Source organism: Carettochelys insculpta, chromosome 1 (genome assembly GCF_033958435.1).
Source record: "Carettochelys insculpta isolate YL-2023 chromosome 1, ASM3395843v1, whole genome shotgun sequence".
Taxonomy (NCBI): Eukaryota; Metazoa; Chordata; order Testudines; family Carettochelyidae; genus Carettochelys; species Carettochelys insculpta.
In genome coordinates, this window is record NC_134137.1 from 293,138,610 (window position 1) to 293,157,248 (window position 18,639).

The following is an 18,639-nucleotide window of genomic DNA, read 5'->3' on the forward strand; positions in this document are numbered from 1 at the left end:
TGGTACCACTCATGATGATGATGATGACGATGATGATGCACAAATCAGAACAAACCCTCCCTGCTTGACTTTCAGAGTTTAGTGTGAGCAGGGCTGGCGCAAAAAACCCTTTTCCTTTTAACCTGAACATATCTGATATAGATATCAAGAGTAACAAATACTGAACCCCTTGACCAGTGTTCCCTCTAATTTTTTCCATCCACAGGCAAAATAAATTTTATGTGCACCAAGGCCTGTGCAAACATTCACTACCTGTGGAAATACATGCTGCCCACTGTGGGTGGCTGTGGGTGCTCTGCTAATCAGATGAGTGGCACCTGAATCTCCCCTGGGAACCTGCCCAAGAATTTAGCTTACAGGAAACACTCCTGCCTTTAAGGACCTTTAAAACTATTCTTTTTTTTCTGAGAAATACACTTTACAGTCCTGTAAAATTACTGTGCTTTGCATAATAACCCCCCTTAACTTTTAAAAACAAAATCTTTGATGACTTTGGAGGAAAAATCTGTCTATATTCATGTTGTTGTAGTATTGCTAAACTACTACAGATCTGAATGCTTTTCTTCCTAAAAGGTCCAATTGTTACCGTATTGCCACTAAAATTGTCAAGCTATTCATCCATATGACAACCATATAATTAGAAAAATTCTATATAAAACCATCAATTTCTATATGATTTCTCCTAAAATGAAACAAGCATTTTATATCATTGAAATTAAATCATTTTACCTGCATTTACTGTGCTAGAATTTTGGGAACTAACTATGAAATATACTAGCCTGTTCTATACCTTGCATTACAGCTATTGCTAGAGGAACTAATTGTAATTCTTTATCCAGCCCTATTCAAAAAACAAACCAACCAAGCCCTAGTAATACTTATTTCATATGGGGGCTGGGAACATAAGTGAATCACATCTTGTGATACACAAAATAGAAACTTTTAAATTCTCTCCTACTGAAAGGAAGTGCATTACTGAACTGATATGATAAAATAATCAGCTTAGTCTAAATAAATATTTCAAAATATGTTGATAAAGATTTAATCAGAAATATGAGATAGCTATGTTTTGACTGCTTTCACTTATGCATAAATATAGTGTATAAATCCATTAAAATGTAATTGAATTGTCACTATTAAGAATACTCAATGTATTCTCATTAAACAGCTATGTAATGAGATATTGGTGTTAGTAAGTCTTTATGATCTAGTATAATTGAGTATGAAAACAATTTATAGCTACAGGTTGAACCTCCCTAACTTGGACATCCCAAGTCCAGCAACACTGCTGATCCAGCATTGTCAATGAGCCAGTGGGTACTCTGGGGCTGGAACACTCACTGGGGAAAAGAATAGCCATCTGCGGCCATGCATATTGTGGGACCAGGGACGAGCAGAGGTGAGGGGTGGAGGAACTACAGACAGCAGAGTCCCATTGCCTCGGGGCGATCAGGGGCTGGCCGGCAACCCTCCAAACAGCCACAGCACCCTAGGACTGACAGAGGACCCCTGGCAGCTGACAGACCAAAGGCAAGTCCCACAGACAGCCGTGCAGGGGTAGCACGTTCCTACAGTGCCTGAGCCTGTTTTTCTGGTGCTCCTGTAACGCCACTTTCGCTGGAGCCCGTGGCTCGGTGGATGAAACAATCCTGCAGGTTGCCTCCCCCGGGTCCCTGCAGCGCTGCCGGACGTGCCCTGCTGGCAGGAAGAGCGCACGGTGGTAGACCCCATTTGCAGGAGCAGCGCTCCCAGGGAGTCCCCGCGGGGGATGGAGAGGAGCGCTCTCCTAAAGGCCCCCATTTGAGACCAGGCCGCGGCCCTCGGTGCTCTGGCCCAGGGCAAGACCCGCCCAGGCCGGTGTGGGTAACGAAAGCCAGCCCAGGTGCCGCCTCCCTCCCCATCTCCCAGCACAGTGTTCCACCACCGCTGGGTTGCCCCGACGCCTGGGCCTAGCCCAGGCCCGAGGCGGACGCCGGCCTGAGAGCTCTCTCCCGCAAGGGACGGCGAGGGCCGCGGTGCAGGGCCGCCCTTACGCTGCCACCGGGAGATAAGCGGAGTGCCCCGGGGCTTCACCCCAGCGGGACGGGAGTCAGGAGCGCCCTGGGTCTCGCCAGCAGCTGGGCGGGACTCAGGGGGTGGGGTCCAGGTTCGCGTGAGCCGGTTTCCACAGCAACAGCCCTTGGCTCCTCAGCCGGCGGCTGCGCTTCCGTGTTCCCATGAGGCTCAGCGCGGCGGTCGGCCAGGGGAGGCTGACGGGTCCCGAGCGGGGTCACGGGGGGGGATCGGGATGGGGAGGGGGCGGAGCGGCCCGCCGGAGCGGGAGGCGAGGCGCCATTTTTAAACTCGGCGGCTGCCGTTGGCCGTTCCCGGTGAGTGTGGGGGCGGCTTAGGGGTGGCGGTTCCCCGCTTCCCTGCGCCAAGTGGCCCCGTGGAGCGGGGCGGTTTGTGCTGCGGATGGGACTCGGAGGTTGGGTCGCGCTAGCTTGTTCTCTGCCTGGTTCGGCCCTGTGCCTAGCTGCTAACAGCTCCCCCCTCCCGGCCTGGGGCCTTGTGCTCGGCGCTGCATAGCCCCGGCCGCAGTGCTCCCAGCCTGAGCGGGCGGCGAGCTGGAGTGGGGAGGGGTGACGTCCCGGCGTGGCAAGGGACGCACCAGCTGGCGGCGCTTTGCGCTGCCTCTCGGGATACGTCTCCTCCGAGCGCAGTTGTGCCGCGGGACCCCGGGGCGGGCAACTCTCGGTTCCGTGCCCGCCGTGTGGCGCGAGGTCGCCGGACGGGCAGGGTCGGTGTGAGAGGGGGATGGCTGGTAGCTTGGTAACCGGCGGGAGAAAATTTTGTCAGCTGTGACCTGCAGGAGTGTGCGGGGTCGGCAGGAGCCGCTGCGGCTCTGGCGGCTGAATTGGCTCCTGAGCCTGTGCTGGGTGCTGGTAAAAATCTGCTGCACGTCTGTGAAAGCGGCTAATTTCCGCATACTGTGCGCATTGTGAAATACTCTAATTGTTTGTTGCCTCTGTGGTTGCTTGAAACAATCCATTACTACCTGGGAATTCTGTAGCACTTTAACACTTATTTATTCAGTGATGAGCTTTCGTGGGACTAATATCTGTAAGTCCGGAGGTCCAAAAATTGCATTAAGAGCTCTGTACTTATGGATGCTAGTCTGTATTGGAAATGCGATTGATCTGAAGAAGTGGGTCTTTCCCACAAAAGCTCATCATCAAATAAATTTTGTTAGTCTTTAAGGTACATTTCTGTTTTTTGTTTTGTTCTATTAGAATACAGACTAATAGGATTACCTCTGTTACTATCTGGGAGTTGTAGTTCACGCACTTATGAATGGTGGCAGAGGGATAGCTGCATTAGTGTGTATTCTATCAAAACAAAAAAGCAGTCGTGTCACTTTAAAGACTAACAAAATAATGTATTAGGTGTTGAGCTTTTGTGGGACAGACCTACTTCTTCAGATCATATGGTACAAATTATTTAGTTAGTCTTTAAAGTGCTCCTGGACTGCTTTTTTGTTTTGATAGAATATAGACTAACATAGCTATCTCTCTGTTACTATAATGGGCCAGGTAATTGCTGTCCCAATTCAAACCATGTGTTAATGTATTGAATTTGAATATAAATGACAGTTCTGAGCACTCCCTCTGTAAACAATTGTTAGTTTCTTTTCAATAAAACACAGACTTTCAGGTCATTAACAGACTGGCCCACTGACCACTGAATAGAGATTGATGTCTCTCTTGCAGCATATGTAAGAGCTTAATGAATATTTTCCAAAAGAGGTGAGATGATATCTACCTTGTCTGTTTAATACCCAAGGAGGACAAGGCTACAACTAAACTGCACCCTAGCCTCTTTGAGGTCACAAGACATCCCATTTAAGTCAAGGCCTTCGGTGTTCATCTTCCTCTGAGTGCAATCCCAGCATTCCTTTCATCTGGATTGCAACTTTAGGCTGCATACAGCTGCTGCTTTCTGTGATCACTTCATTAGGTCCAACTTCAATTTAACACCTGCTTTTCTAGTCTCTCGCATCAATGGCAGGATTATTTAGTGTTCCAGCCAATTTGAATTAAAACAAAGTAGTATTTATTCAGAACAAAAGATTTTCCATTGAAAACATGTCTTAAAGCTTTGATTTTCAACGTGCTAACCACTAGCTACATGTGGTTATTTTGCCAGTTGAGTGTGGTTAGTTAACTTGAACAATAAATATATTTTCAGAGTAATGCGGCTAGTTCGCTATAGCCGTAACCACTGAAGTACTGCTTTAGAATTGGTAGGACACCATGATCTTAAAGCAATTAATAGCTTGCATAAACTCTTGATTTACTTGGTGGTCCTCAGTTTTCCATATGGAAACCCTGGTAGATGTAAATTGTTAAATCCTTCCACAAGTCTTTGGTCACAGTCTCATGCCTGTGTCAGTTCTTGGATGATGTGTCTGTTCTTTGTCAAGTCAAATGTTTTGTTCTAAGGTTTTTGACTCAAATCAAACTTTGGAAAGTGAAATTGCATAAAGACTTTCAGTATTGGAGAGCTGTACCTTCTTTAGTGCTTGCATAAAGCATACTTTATCATTCTTTACGATTTAGTTAGGAGTACACTCACTAACAAACCCATAAAGATTACAGTAAACTCTTTCATATCCAGCATTCTTTTAGTGAGAACTCTCAAATAATCAGCATTTAAACCATAAGTAAATTTTAGTTGTGTTCTCCATAAGTGTAGTATAGTGAAATACAGCAAGTACAGTAAGTATACAATGTACAATACTACTGTTGTTAGTAAATAAAGTACTCTGCATGCATTTTTGTTTGTTTCTTAATAATCTAATCTTGATTTTCTTTAGTATTCTGCATTTCTAGGTATACTACTCTGTTATCCAGAATATTGAAAAATCTGGCAACCTCCTGGTCCCGGGGCTGCCAGATATGAAAGGGTTTACTGTATGAAGTTAATATGAGAGAATTTGAATAGTCCACAATTCCAGAGCATAATATTGGTTGCATCTTAATAGGTGTTGGATATTAAAATATTCCATAGCTTTGATTACAAAAACATATATGTATTTTTTTTCTACTGTCTTCCAAACTGTGGCATCTAAGACAGCTACAGATGTTAGAAGTAAATACACAATACCTGAGATTGTTCTGTTTATGTCCCCATTTGCTGTTCTTCGTTGGAGTGTACATGTGTTTGGTTTTCTTTTTTATGGAAAGAGTAGGTCAAATCAGTGACTTTCATGGTGCTGCTAATTTCGTCCAGTAGTGAGTTCCTCCATCATTAGTATGTTCCCAAAAGAGCTGTGTTTCCTGCATCAGCAAGTCTTACTCTCTTGGGCTGATTGGTAGCATTAAATTACAGTATCAGGTAACCTGAGGTCCTGAGACATAGTGGTAGGTAATCACAGGGAGCTGGTACTGGCTTTGCGGTGTAGAACACTGAAATAGATAGGTAAACAGCTCATTCTGTATGTTATATGAAACTACTGTTAAACTTCACAATAATAACTGAAGGAGAGAGCTTTTTTTTAAAACAAAACAAAAAAAATGATACTGTTATCTGACAAAGCAGAACACTACTTGTCGTTTTTGCACTGACTAGAAAATTATATTCAGCCTTATTGTCTAATGTCGTTGATCATAAAAGTGTTCAAATATGGTAATATTAGACAAGGCTATAGTGATGGAAGCAGAGCCATGAATGAGTTAGGGAAATAATCCCAAATTAATACCAGTGAACACTGAATTCATCATTATATAACTGGGTTTTGCCTAGGGCCCAAGCCGATTAGTGACCATGAAAAACACATCATGGACTGCAAAGTCTGGTCTCCCCTATGAAATCTACTCTTCTGCGTGCTTTTACACTGTGCCCGGGATCAGGGCCATCCTTATGACCGTGGGTACTTTACGCAGCCTGAGTACGTGCACCCTCTCTCTCTGCTCAGAGCAGAGCAGCAACTTTGCAAGGTGGTGCTCAAGACTGGGGGCTGGAGAAGGACAGGGAGGTTGGTGGGGGAACAGAGGGAATGGGGAGCAGTGCAGCCCATCAGTATTGTGAGTTGGGAGACAGAGCAGGGTGCCAGGGGATTGGGGCCCCTGGAGCTCAGGGAGCATCAGAGCAGGGTGTGGGGGGCTGAGGAATTCAGATGGAGGGGCTGGGGGATTGGGCTGTGGGGTCAGGAGGTGTGGCAGAGGTCTGGGGGATTGGGTGGCCACATCCAGGAGGTGGAAAGGAAGCCAGAGGATTGGGGTTGCTTAAGGTAGCACTGGCCTCTGGCTGTGTTGGGCATACAGAGGCACATCATAGCGCACTACTTAATTTAGGGCAAAGTGGTGCCCCAGATTTAGTGGTGACCTATGCAGCTGTGTACTCTGCATATGCCTAGGGATGGAGAACCTATGGCCTGGGAGTTGGGTTCAGCCCACACCTTGATCTGGTCTGCGAGGCTTAGGGCTTTCCTCCACAGTGAGTCAAGCTGGCTCTGGATCTCTAGCACCACGGCCTGGGGAATGACAAGGCAGCAAACCTAGTATAGGGAAATTCTGTTCCTGTGCTTGCTTGCAGGTTCTACCTCTGCCACTCTCAGTGTTTGGGAATCACAGTCAGTGGGGGCAGTGCCTGCAAGTGCAGGATGGTGTGGAACCAACTGTGCCATCCTGGGAGTTGTGCCAGGTAAGTGCCCCAACCCCCTGCCTCTCCCTTCTGCCCAGACCCTGCAGCTCTGTCCTGATCCTGTACCTTACCTCTCACCGAGACCCTGCACCCCCGTCCCACTCCCCAGCTGCCCTTTTTTGCATATTGAACGCCTCATTTTTGGACCCATCCCAAAGCCTGGGGCGGGTCCCACAAAATCTAGTTCCAGGCCCTCAGAAGAGTTAATCTTGCCCTGCAGAAGCCTGAGCCACGTCTCCTCTATCCCCCACTACCCCAGGAGGGGGGCTGGAGCATGAGGGGAGTGAGGTGAATGTCTTATTTTCTTCTTCTTTTTCTCAGCTGGGAGCCATGTTTGTGAGGGTTTTTTCCCGTCTCACACAGGGGCCAGGTCAGTGACAGTTTTTGTTTTTTCAGAACCCTGACCCAAAAAAGGTCAGATGTCATGGGGCGGGGGCAGGAAGACCGGCATTTCTCCAATTGAGGGTTCTGACTTAAAAGGGAATTGCAGGGAGTTACAAGGTTATTTTAGGGTGGTTGTGGTATTGCCACCGTTACTTCTGTACTACCTTCAGGGTTGCATGTCTGGAGAAAGTCAGCTGGTGACCAGAAAGTGGTGTCTGTTGGTCAGCAGCCCAGCTCTGAAGGCAATGCCCTAACATCAACAGAGCGTATTTGTGAGGGTGGCAATATCATGCCATCTTTCTGTAGTGATGCTGGCAGTGGCTCTACCTTTAGAGCTGGGCTCCCATCCAGCAGCCAGCTCTGAAGACAGCCCTGCTACCTACAGTAGTAAAGAAATAAGGGTACCAGTTTCACCCCCCCAGCCACCTGGCCCTCAATAATCTTGCAAATTCCCACAAATCCTTTTAGGATAACAACTCCTACAGTTGTAACACATGACATTTCAGCTTTTAAAAAGAGAAATCATGGTATTTGTGATTTTTAAAATCCTATGACTGAGAAATTGATCAAAATGGATCTCAAATTTGGTTGGTCCCTAGTTATGCCACATTAATTAGAGTGGTGCTTTGGAGTTTGTGGTATAGCGAGGGCTTGAAGCAAAGGTGGTAGTCCATTTAAGAAAAAGTGGACCTATTCTGTATTTAAGTGAGCAGGACTGTGAGCGACAGGATTAAGGCAGTTGGAGATTTAGCAGGTAACATATCACATTAGCATTTTATTCTCCTATCACGTATTTTAAAGTTTGGTATTCATCTTATTAAAGGGGAGCACTGCCACCCCTGCTATCTTATAAATTTTAAGAATTGACACCCAGGATGATGTAAAAGATTTTGCAGGCATGAATTTGGGATGTCTGTTTTAGTTAATCACAGCATGCCATCATATACACTATATGCCAGGTATTTTACAGAAAAAGTATTTTTAGAAATGATTGAGAATTTTAATTTGAACTATAAAATTTTTCCTGTTCTTCTAAAGTTAGATTACCTTAGCTATAATAAGTTAAACTGTGTACAGTCGCTCAAGGGAGAGAGAAACTTAGCTCATTTTAGAATTCTCTTAAACAAAATCCAAAGCTGTGTATGCACTACCTAATTTTCTAGTGGATTTAGTGCGCAATATGTGTCTATGAGCAAGTGTCTTATTCCATTACCTGAAAGTGATGCTTGGCTTACTAATGTCTAATGCTTCTGATTGTAGCTCAAATAAGGCAATAAAATATTTGACTCATCCAAGAGTGAAAATTGTCTGTCCTGGAGCCTGGACAGATGTAATTTGGTGGGAGAAATTCCGAGCTGGAGTGGAAAAGGAAAGAAACATTTATTTGGCATGTTCTTTATTTTTGTTTCTAAAATGATGATTAGGCCAAATGTTAGGAGTCAGTGGCCATGAATTGATCAGCAGCATGTGTGCGTGTTATATGCAATGGGTGTGTGTTATATGCAGTTTGGAATTCAGATGGCAACTATGTGTATGCACTTACATAAGTCAGTAGGTCTCATGAGACAAATTACATGTTTTTAAAAACTGACAGCTGGTGACTTTTTTCATGATTTAAAATCTACCACAAGATGTCACTGTAATCTAAAACAGGCTTGTTACTTTGTTAAATAGGTACCACTTACTGTTTTGATGTTTTAAAAATGTGTTTTATAAACTGTGTTCCATTTCCTGATCTCAGAATCAGATCTTTTCAATTTCCAGTTCTTCCTAATGAAGTGTCACTGCAGGTGAACATTGCAGATGCTGCTTGTCTTACTTCTCAAGCTCTGGAGCAAGAATAGCAAGAGCCTTTAGATGGGCATGTGTGCCTTCCCACCTGTGGTATTCTGCAACTGAAGATATAAAATTTTTCATTTCCTAGCTATTCTTCAGTTTCTCTCTTTCTGATAGTTGGTGTGTTCACAGAACCTCCACCTTGCCTTACTTGCTTCAGATTTAGGCTTTTTCTGCCTTTTTTTGTATTAGTTTTTCTGCTCAAGCAAGATACTCACCTTGCCCAAATCTTATGGGAGACTCTGGTCAATTTTTTGGAACACAGAATCTCGCTAATTAGGGATGCTTTGCTTATTTGCTTGCTCCTTATCTTTGAAAATTACTTGCACAATTTTGAAGACTTTGCAGCAGAGGTCAGCAACCTCTGGCACATGTGCCAAAAGTGGCACATGAGCTGACTTTCATCAGCATGCAAGCATCCTCCTGCATGCAGCTGTGAGCTTGCTCAAAGCCAGACTTCCTGTGGGGGTAACAAAAGACCAGCTTATGCTACCAATTATCTCCTAAATGGTAAAGCTCTGCATCTTAGTTTCTGCTGCTGTAAGTAGGAATACTAGTGACTTTAAAAAGTAGCAGTGGCACTCAGAGGTCAAAAGGTCAAATTTCGGCACTACTCTTTGGAAAGGTTGCTGACCCCTCCTTTACAGCTTTGACCTTGGAATTTAATTTCATGACAGTATAGATCTGTTACAGTTTAGTGGTGGCTGTTTGCCATAGTCCCCTTCAGATGGCAACTCCTGACTGGGAAATTCTTGTGTGTTGCCTTGGCTTTCTTCATTCGGGCTCACTTAGGTCCGCCTGCCCTAAACATTCCCTGAGGCCCTCAGAAGTGTGATCTATTTTTGATCACCTTTTCTTACACAGCAATTGGTACACTTATTGAAAAATATAGAATTGTGCCTGTAATTGCTGTCTGATCCTTATTCTTGCTCTTGAAAAGCCTTGGTTGAACTGTAGAGGATTATTCAGAATTTATTTTACTGAAGGATTAGTGCACAGAATTGCAAAAGCAGAGGCTGGGGGAACAGTCATTGGTCATAGTCTTTTTCTTCACTGAATGCCTCAATTCTAATTTCTTCCTCCTGAATGCAAGTTTGGACAAGACCATCCAAAAGAAAAGACAATCATTTCTGGCAGTTTGCCTGCATTAGCACTTCAACTGTTACTAGTACTGGGAGATCTGCCTCCATTATTAGTAATGTTGGGAAAAATCTCTGGAAAGAATTAAGTTTGACAAAGCCTTGGATTTCAGCGCACCTATTTTATAATGGATATAATATGGTTGTGTTTTCTCTGTGTGGGAAGCACACAATTTTCTAGTAAGGTCTTGTAGATTGAAACACATTGTTCAGAATACAATTGTTAGCATTAAAATAGATCCACAAGAGTTTAGTAATGGTTGGAATTCTAGAAAATGAGTTAAGCCCTACTTCAGTGATTGGCAGCCTGTGGCCCGCTCAGCCTCTCTCTGCCCTCTAACCCTTACACACCTCTTGTGCAATGCGGCTCTGGAGCCCCACACTTCCTACTTTTCCCTCTCCCTCACAGAGCTTGAAAGCTAAGAATCAGCTGTTTGAGCTGTTCAAGCTCTGGGAGGTTGGGGCAGGAGTGGGGACAAAGAGCAAATTAGCAGATTCTTGGAGTCCGAAAGGGTTGGAAGGGCCAGGGAGGTGTAGGAAGTGTGGGGCTCCAGTGCCTTTGGGTGCACCTGCACTAGGAGCTAACTTTGAAGTTAACTTCGAAGTTAGGCACTACTTTGAAATAGCCAGCAGAAAGTCTATACACATTTTCCCTTACTTTGAGGTTCCTGGGAATGAAATAGTGCTCTTCTTCGAAATAGGGTGTGTGTAGATGCTCCACTTCAAAGAGTAGACACAGCCTTTGTGAGTGAAAGGCATGGGGGGAAGGAAATAGTGAGGTGGTGTGCAGGTTGCAGGTGGAACCCCAGTGATTGTCCATCACTGAATTTCAGTCATGCAGCCCACTAAGACGAAGGAGAGCCACTCATGCAGCCCATTCCCTAGTTGAATAGTGGGATGATTGTTAATAATTTGTGGTTGAGTTGCAGACAAGATGTGGAAAATTGCAGAAAAGTAATAACTGACCCTTGTTACTTTTAGGAATTTGGAAAAGCCATAGAAGACCTATTTGTTAGCCTTTTAATCCATGAAAAATTTGGTGAAACTGTATAAAAATACATGTATTATGTTATTCCTGCTAAGTTTTTTCATAACCATATTTTGCATAAAAAATACTACTGTTATTAATATTCAGGGCTGACTATGGGAGCCTAATATTGCAGGATCTGCAATTTCCACAGTGTCACAAATTAAGAAGAGCCTTAGTTATATATAGTACTTAAGATATTTGCAGTAATGATGCCTAAAACTTAAGGAATGGATTGAATGAGAGGAAATACAAATTTTACTAAATAGAAATAGCAATTAGAATTGTCTCTGTTAAGACTCACGTATTATCAACACTGGGATTTTACTCACCAGTGTAGCTGCACCAGTGGCTAAAATCAGAGTGGCCAAGGTTAAGGAATAAATTAGTGTGCTAAGCCTTTTGAAGAATGAATCAGTATTACTAATTAGTTGCACTTGTGCTTTTAACAGGTAATTTGGCCTCCTGTGATGCTGTCAAGAGAAAAGGTAGATGGAGTTCTTCTGAAGGATTTGGGATGAAATAATTTTTACCTGGTTGTCAACTCAATAATTATTTAGCCAGAATGGATACCTTCACCAGCGTACCGCCTGCAAAAAGTAGAAATCATGATCTTGTGGGTTCAGAAGCAGAAATGCAAAAACTTTTAATCGATGAAAGAATGCGGTGTGAAAGTCATAAAACAAATTATCAAACTCTAAAGGCAGAGCATACACGGTACAGTACTTTAAATGTCTGTTTTCCTTAGTTGTTTGAGCTGTTAAAAGATTAAATTGAATATTGTAAGGGTTTTATTTTTTATCTAGTTACCTATCTGACTTTAATTTGTAGTAGTAGCACTACAATATAGATTTATTAGAGCCGTAGAATCATAGAACACTAGAAATGGACGGGACCTCGAGAGGTCATCAGTTCCAGTCCCCTGCCTTCACAACAGGACCAAGCACCATCATTTAGACCATCCTCGATAGATGTCCATCTAACCCACTCTTAACGATCTCCAGTGATGGAGATTCCACACGAGTCAATCAAGAGTTCTGTAAATTATCCCATCGAGGGACGGCTTTGGTTGTAAAAATAACCTGCCCTTAATAGAAATGTACACTACTACTCAAATTTATGCTTAAGGACAAGTTCGTCTGTCAGCTTTCTAAAATAATACTTTAATTATTTACAAAATAGCAGTTTAAAGGTCTCAACATATGAGAAGTGAGAGTTCTTGAAATTATTGTAGCTGGAATGAATACTTCAGAATTTAACATCATAGCCATGTAAAATTTAGGGGGTTTTGGAGGGAGGGATTGATATCCTATAGATATTTTTGTCAGAATTGATGTGTTTTTCATTTTGCTTCTGTACCTTTTTTATTACTGTGATTTCAGATTATTCAGCAGAGGAAGGTCCCTTTTAGAGGGTAAATGGGCATTCTTTATATAAAATAAAAATAATTCATATTTTGCAGATTACAGGATGAGTATACAAAATCACAAAATGAGCTCAAACGGTTGCTAGCTGAAAAGCAAACCATCGATGACAAATTTCAGTTACTTCTTGCTGAACTCCGAGGGGAATTATTAGATAAAACTAGGGAACTAGAGGAACTGAAGATGCAGGTGAGATAATAGTTATCAGAATTTAATATGAATTTAATTCCTTTGGTAGAAACATTTCTGTTCTATATCTTTTATCAATGTATTGTGTGTTTTAGACTTTGTTGTGTGTTTGTTTTTTGTTTTTTTTGTTTTTTTTTGTTACATTGGTTCCACTTTAGCCATGTACTCAAATCCCGAAATCTTGACTGTGTTGTACTCCTCTTATAATTTTGACTGCAGGAGCAGAAACGACAGTTAAAACTTCTGGTACCATTTATGTTTTTGAAACCTGTAACACTCAGTCTTTTGTTCTAGTGACTTTTTCATACAGGAAGCCTCTGACTGTGGTCCCCTTACAAATTAAAACCACTTCCTTGTAAGTGCTGGAGGTGTAGAGGCCAACAGCTTATGACCCCTCATGTAGTAAACTTGCAAATTCATGATGGGTCACTGTCCCCAGTATGAGTAACCCTGTTAGCATTCATTCCATGAACTGTAGTCTCTTGGGGAAAAAAAGACATTGATTGCACACTCCTTTGTTTTCCCCTATGTTCTAGTATTACTAATGTCAAATTCTCTTCTTCTGCGGGGATCAAAAATTAGGTATACTGATTATGGAGGAGGCTGAAGAAAATAAGGGAGAAGCATATCGCTACTCTGTGTCACAGTGCAGCTGGGATTCTATTATCTCCTCTGGGATTTCAGTCTGCTTATGCAACGCATTAGGCCCTCTTGCTCTGTGAGATAGTGACCCAGAAAGAGAAGAATCTGAATGAAGACCTACTGAAGGAAGAAACTTAAGCTTCCATTTTCCTTCAGCTTTTCTTTCTCTCCCATCTGTCATTTTATGAGCTTACGTCAGCAGTGCTTATTTTCAGTCAAAGATCCCACTTCTGCAATTTTCCTGTTGACTGAGAATCTGTTTGTCCCTGTTGCTAACCTTTCTCATCAAATGGATGCTTCAGAGAGAGGGCCTTTCATCTTGTGCCATTCAAGGTCTGACCACGTTCTGGTAGCAAGCCTATGAAGACATCTGTATTCAGCATTTGTCTTTTAAATGGTCCAACCTGCAATATAGTGCTTGCTTCAGGACCTGTTATGGTAGGGTTAGCTAAAATCCAAGTTGTGCAAATCATGTTACCATAGTCTTTTCTTCTTTGGATATCGATAAAATTTTCAGGAATCTGTTTACAATAACTATTTATCATTTCCCTACAACTTGGAAAGACTAGAGTTGACTTTCCAATTTAGTCCATTTTGTGACCAATATTGAACTGAAGATGTTTTGGCAGTCAGCTTTAGGGCTTCATGTCAGCTATTCACCTGTCAGCGAAAGAGCTTTCTAGCATTCTTTCTGAGCAACCCTTTATCTTCGGAATCAATCCATCTTCTGGGGATCGTCATTTGTCTCATGTTCTTCCCTTACATTTTAGCTGTGGTGTTACACTTCTTGAACTGGGATGGGATTGTAGTGATTCTGTTCCTGACTGACCTATTCAAATGAGTTATTCCCTAGTTTCTTTTGCATCTGCAATCTGCTTGTCAGATTCCAGGGATATGTGTGATCCAGCATGACACAGGAAAAAAACATAAATTCTTAGGAATCTAATCGGATTTGGTCAGGGAAAGGCAATCCCATCTGATTTGAAAATTCTAAAGATCTTCTGTGTGCCCACAGTTCTGTATGTTCTGAATGAAAGCGAAGTCTCTGGATGTGGCTCCTGGAGCTAGTCTTCAGGGTTGCAACACTTCTGGGGCTCAGAATGGCTGAAGATAAGTGGAACTTGTCAGAAACTTTATTCTTATGTCAGGCAGTTGAGCTCCTTGTCTGTCTGCCATCGTGCCATGTTGGATTTAAGGCATTATGGTCTGATCTTCTATAAGAATTTTAGGGGATTTTTGTTCTTCTGTTGATAGGAGTCACTTTATTTCCTTCTCAAGGTGGAAAGAGTTCTTCAAGGCAGGCTATGCAGTTTTGTTTTGTTTTGTTTTTTTTAAAAAAAGAAATTAGTGAATTGGCTTTTAACGGTTGGGACATTCTATTAAAATAAAAGTGGAGATATTCTAAACACTCTTCCCACCCCTTTCTCCAACATTCTGTTGTTTCAGGGAGTACTGCCACATTTCTCTGGTTGTGCTGCTACCACTGAAATCCAATCAAAATTAAATGCAGGATGTGCCTTATTGCCAATCTGATTTGGTGTACCTGACAGGCAACAACAGAGGCTAAAAAATTGCTCTAATTTAAGAAACACTGTATCTAAGAGCAGGATGATCTGTATACTTTAAAAACAAAACTTTTTTTGGTTTTAGTTTGAGACCTGTAACTAGAACTCTTTGACACTTCAACAGGGAAATAACAGTGCAGTAAGACCATGCCAACTGCACTTTTCTGAGGGATTTTTCTCTTCTTCCTTGCTCTGTGCTTAATGATGGTATAGGCATTGTTCTCCTGAATCTAGTAATAGTCTTTTAATCTGATAAAGAAAAGAGAACATATTACTGAAAAAGAAGACTGGGGGGAGGGGAGGAGAAAGCAAGTCCTTAACTATTTGAGCATTAGATTTGAACTACAGGTTGAACCTCTCTAGTCTGGCACACTCGTCTGGCAACAGCTATAATCTGGAATGATTTTTAGTTAGCCAGATGACGATTTATCATGGGTGTGGCCAAGTTTCCCATGGTTCCATAAAGTTTGTTTACATGTACCAGTCCTGGCTCTCAATGTTCTGTGCTGTTATTTAGCTGTTGTTTACCCCTAAATGTCTTCTGTGAGACCAGTGGAAGTGTTGGTGATGCTGTTAGACAATATTGACCTCCAGCAAATTCCCTTATTTGGCACCGGTCAGGTCCCAAGTGTGCCAGGCTAGAGGGGTTCAACTTGTACAACAATTAAGAAAGAAGGAACAAAAATAAAACTGAAAACCCACACAAACTCCCAAGTAATGAGTGTCCTATTAGGATCCTGAGTGTACCTTATCTGAAGAACTTCAAATACAATGTAGTGGCTGGATTTATTTTATATGTAAGTAACATCATTAACCTTTGCTATATTAATTTTTTCCCTTAGAAAACATAAAAGTTGGATTGATTAGTCTTTTATGAAAGCAGGAAAATTTAAAACTTTATAAACAGCCTCTATACATGAATAACTTTTTATTATAAATTTGAGTAACATTTCATTGTTCAACACTTGTTTTCCAATATAAATTGCTTACTATGACTGTTATTTGATTAGTTATTCTACAGTAAATTTCTTTTATGTATGTCAGGTATTAACTCCTCAAAAGCTGGAGTTGTTAAAAGCACAAATACAGCATGAATTGGAAACCCCTATGAGAGAACGCTTTCGGAAGCTAGATGAAGTAAGTAGTAAGAAGTATTTAACTTTGTTTTGTCTAGATTGAGGGAAGGGTTTTCCCAGCTCCCTTTGGCATAAAATGACTTAAAGATGACAGGGAAATTCTGTGGCTGTTTCAGGAAATAAGTATTTACTGTTATATGTTTACTAGCAAATTGACCTAAGTGTTGCTTGGGTATTTAAGTGAAGTAAGGGGTTTCTTTTGTTTGAAAAAATAAGGAAAAACATGCAGTTTATGCAAATGAATGGGGGCTAATTGCGTGTGGAAGTTGCAGGGAGGCAGCAGGGTTCCCCTGCACAGCACTGTGACTGAATGGCAGCAGCAGCAGTAGAGAGGAAGGGTGGAGGCCCTTGTCTCCACATGGCCACTGTTTTCCTGCTGTGGCTGCCCCCAGTGGTCACTCTGCCATATCGCTGTTCCCTGTGCTTGCTGCTTCCCTGTCTAAGTCTGAAGTATGTTGGTGCTCCTCCCTTTCCATGTTCTGGGAAATCCTAGGATTTCAGGCATTTCCCACTTTCTAGGCACAACACAACCTGACCTAGCTTTAAATTAGGGTAAAAGGAAGCTGCATTCAAATTTTGTGGCTGTAGCTCTTACGGTTTAAGAGGAGTTCTTCCATAAATGTAGCACAGACAGGCACATTCCAAAATATGTAATAGATCTACTTTTGGCTGGAGTGACTCTTTGTTCTACTCCCTAATTTAGGAGATAGAAAGATACAGAACAGAATATAACAAACTTCGCTATGAACATACCTTCCTCAAATCAGAATTTGAACACCAGAAGGAAGAACATGCACGTATTTTAGAAGAGAAAAAAATAAAGTATGACTCGGAGGTAGGTACTGAATATATAATGTAAATTATGCCATTATAAAAGTGACATACTTGAGGCCTTTATTAACCGTTTTTTTAAATAAAGCTTTTGCCATTTTAGTGTAACCTGAACTATTATAATTTTGCTATCATTGATTGCACTCTTGTAATATGTTGTTCAAGTACTGTCCGCTCTTTTACATTTTTGTCATGGCCTGGTCCATAACAATTTACATCAATTTGTTCAAGTTATCTTTCAAAATATAAATTGTCTTATTGAAATAAGAGGCTTGTCTTTAAATGGAAGCCAGTAACAGTATTTGCAAATGTTTTTTATTAGCTTTGAGAGATTTTACATAGATCAATACATCTTCAAGCCTAAATTAGTAGCTCATGTAGCCTAAGTAAATGTAAATATAAACTGTAGGTTACATATCTGCTTACTAACCCAAGGAAAGGGCAGCAGAAAACACTGAGATAAGCAGAAAACTTGTCCTTAAACTTTCTCGAGATGCTTTTGTTTGCCACTTCTGAAAAATTTTCATGATCTTTGTTATTGATCTCCTAACTTGTTTCAAAATTTGTCCTCACTTATGATTTACCTCATAGGTAAATTATTAGATTATCTGTTTTATTTGGGATTAAGTTTTCAAGAAAGCATAAACTGCAAATGTAAATATTTGCACAAGTATATAATTACCAGTTGCATCCGCACATGTACAGTAGACCCCTCACTCCTGTGGGGGTAGCATTCTTGCACAACCCATGTAAGTCAAAATTCACACCACTTGGGGGAGCCAGGAAACTGACCAGCGCAGCAGCCTTGGTCAGTTTCCTGTGAGTGGTGGGCAGCCAAGAGCCTAGCTCTGGGCTGCTTGTGGCTCACAGGATGGGAAACTGACCAGAGCTGATGCACTGGTCAGTTTCCCCGCACTTCTCGGGCAGCAGCCTGACTCTTCGCTGTGCCACCCCGCTCCTTTCAGGGACGGCAGCTGAGAGTCAGGCTGCTGCCCCTGACAGGAGCCGGGAGGCTGCCACCCGACAGGAGCAGGGAAACCACTCCTGTCAGGGGCAGCAGAGTCCGGCTGCCACCCCTAACAGAATCAGTTCCTTGACAGGCCATCCCTGACAGGAGCAATTGCTGCACTCCTGTCAGTGGTGGCATCTTGGCTGCTGCCCCTGACAGGAGCCAGGAAACTGACCAGTGCAGCAGCAGAGTCACATTAACCCGACATACACGCACATGAGTTGCACATATCTTGGGGTCTACTGTATCTCTTGCTTATTATATTTTAGATGTTTTCTTGACATTTTACCCAAAACTGGTATTTATTCTGAAACATACAGTATGTAAATCAGTTGTATTATGCATGATCAAGTCAAAATAATTCATTTTCTCTTTTTACTTGTTTTTAATATATGAGAATTGCAGTTTAGCTTTTCCTAGCTTTCTAGTTAAAAATCTACTTTTTTGTTAGAATGATAGGTAAAATTATTCCAACATGCCCATTTGCAGAGGCTGCTTTGCTTTGATTTCCATCTTCTACCTAAAACAGGATAACTTCACCTACCTTTCCAAAATCAGAAACTGAGGCTTGATCTACATTACAGAGTTAGGTCACCATAAGGCAGCTTACGTCAATCTAATTATGTCAGTCTACACACTACAGCATTGCTCCCTCTGATGTATGTGTCTCATTACACCAAAATAATAACTTCATCTCCCCAAGAGCCATAGGACTTCTGTCGGTTAGGGTAATGCATGGTCCTCGCAATGCCATTGTACTTGCGTTGTCTCTT

The 18,639-nt window shown here is 42.2% G+C and overlaps 1 protein-coding gene across 2 annotated transcripts in view; it reads left to right on the top strand.

The window, feature by feature from the left end:
- The first annotated feature begins 2,314 nt into the window (after window positions 1-2,314).
- Window positions 2,315-18,639, top strand: part of CEP83 (centrosomal protein 83) — a 43,475-nt gene continuing 27,150 nt past the window's right edge. Inside the window, exons 1-7 of one of the 2 annotated variants that reach the window (XM_074983987.1) lie at window positions 2,315-2,369; window positions 6,577-6,684; window positions 7,006-7,054; window positions 11,523-11,787; window positions 12,533-12,683; window positions 15,935-16,027; window positions 16,730-16,861. In XM_074983987.1, the coding sequence (XP_074840088.1) occupies window positions 11,636-11,787; window positions 12,533-12,683; window positions 15,935-16,027; window positions 16,730-16,861 (528 nt within the window). In that variant the 5' untranslated portion in view covers window positions 2,315-2,369; window positions 6,577-6,684; window positions 7,006-7,054; window positions 11,523-11,635. The remainder of the gene's footprint in view (window positions 2,370-6,576; window positions 6,685-7,005; window positions 7,055-11,522; window positions 11,788-12,532; window positions 12,684-15,934; window positions 16,028-16,729; window positions 16,862-18,639) is intronic. The other variant, XM_074983988.1, reaches the window with a different exon arrangement.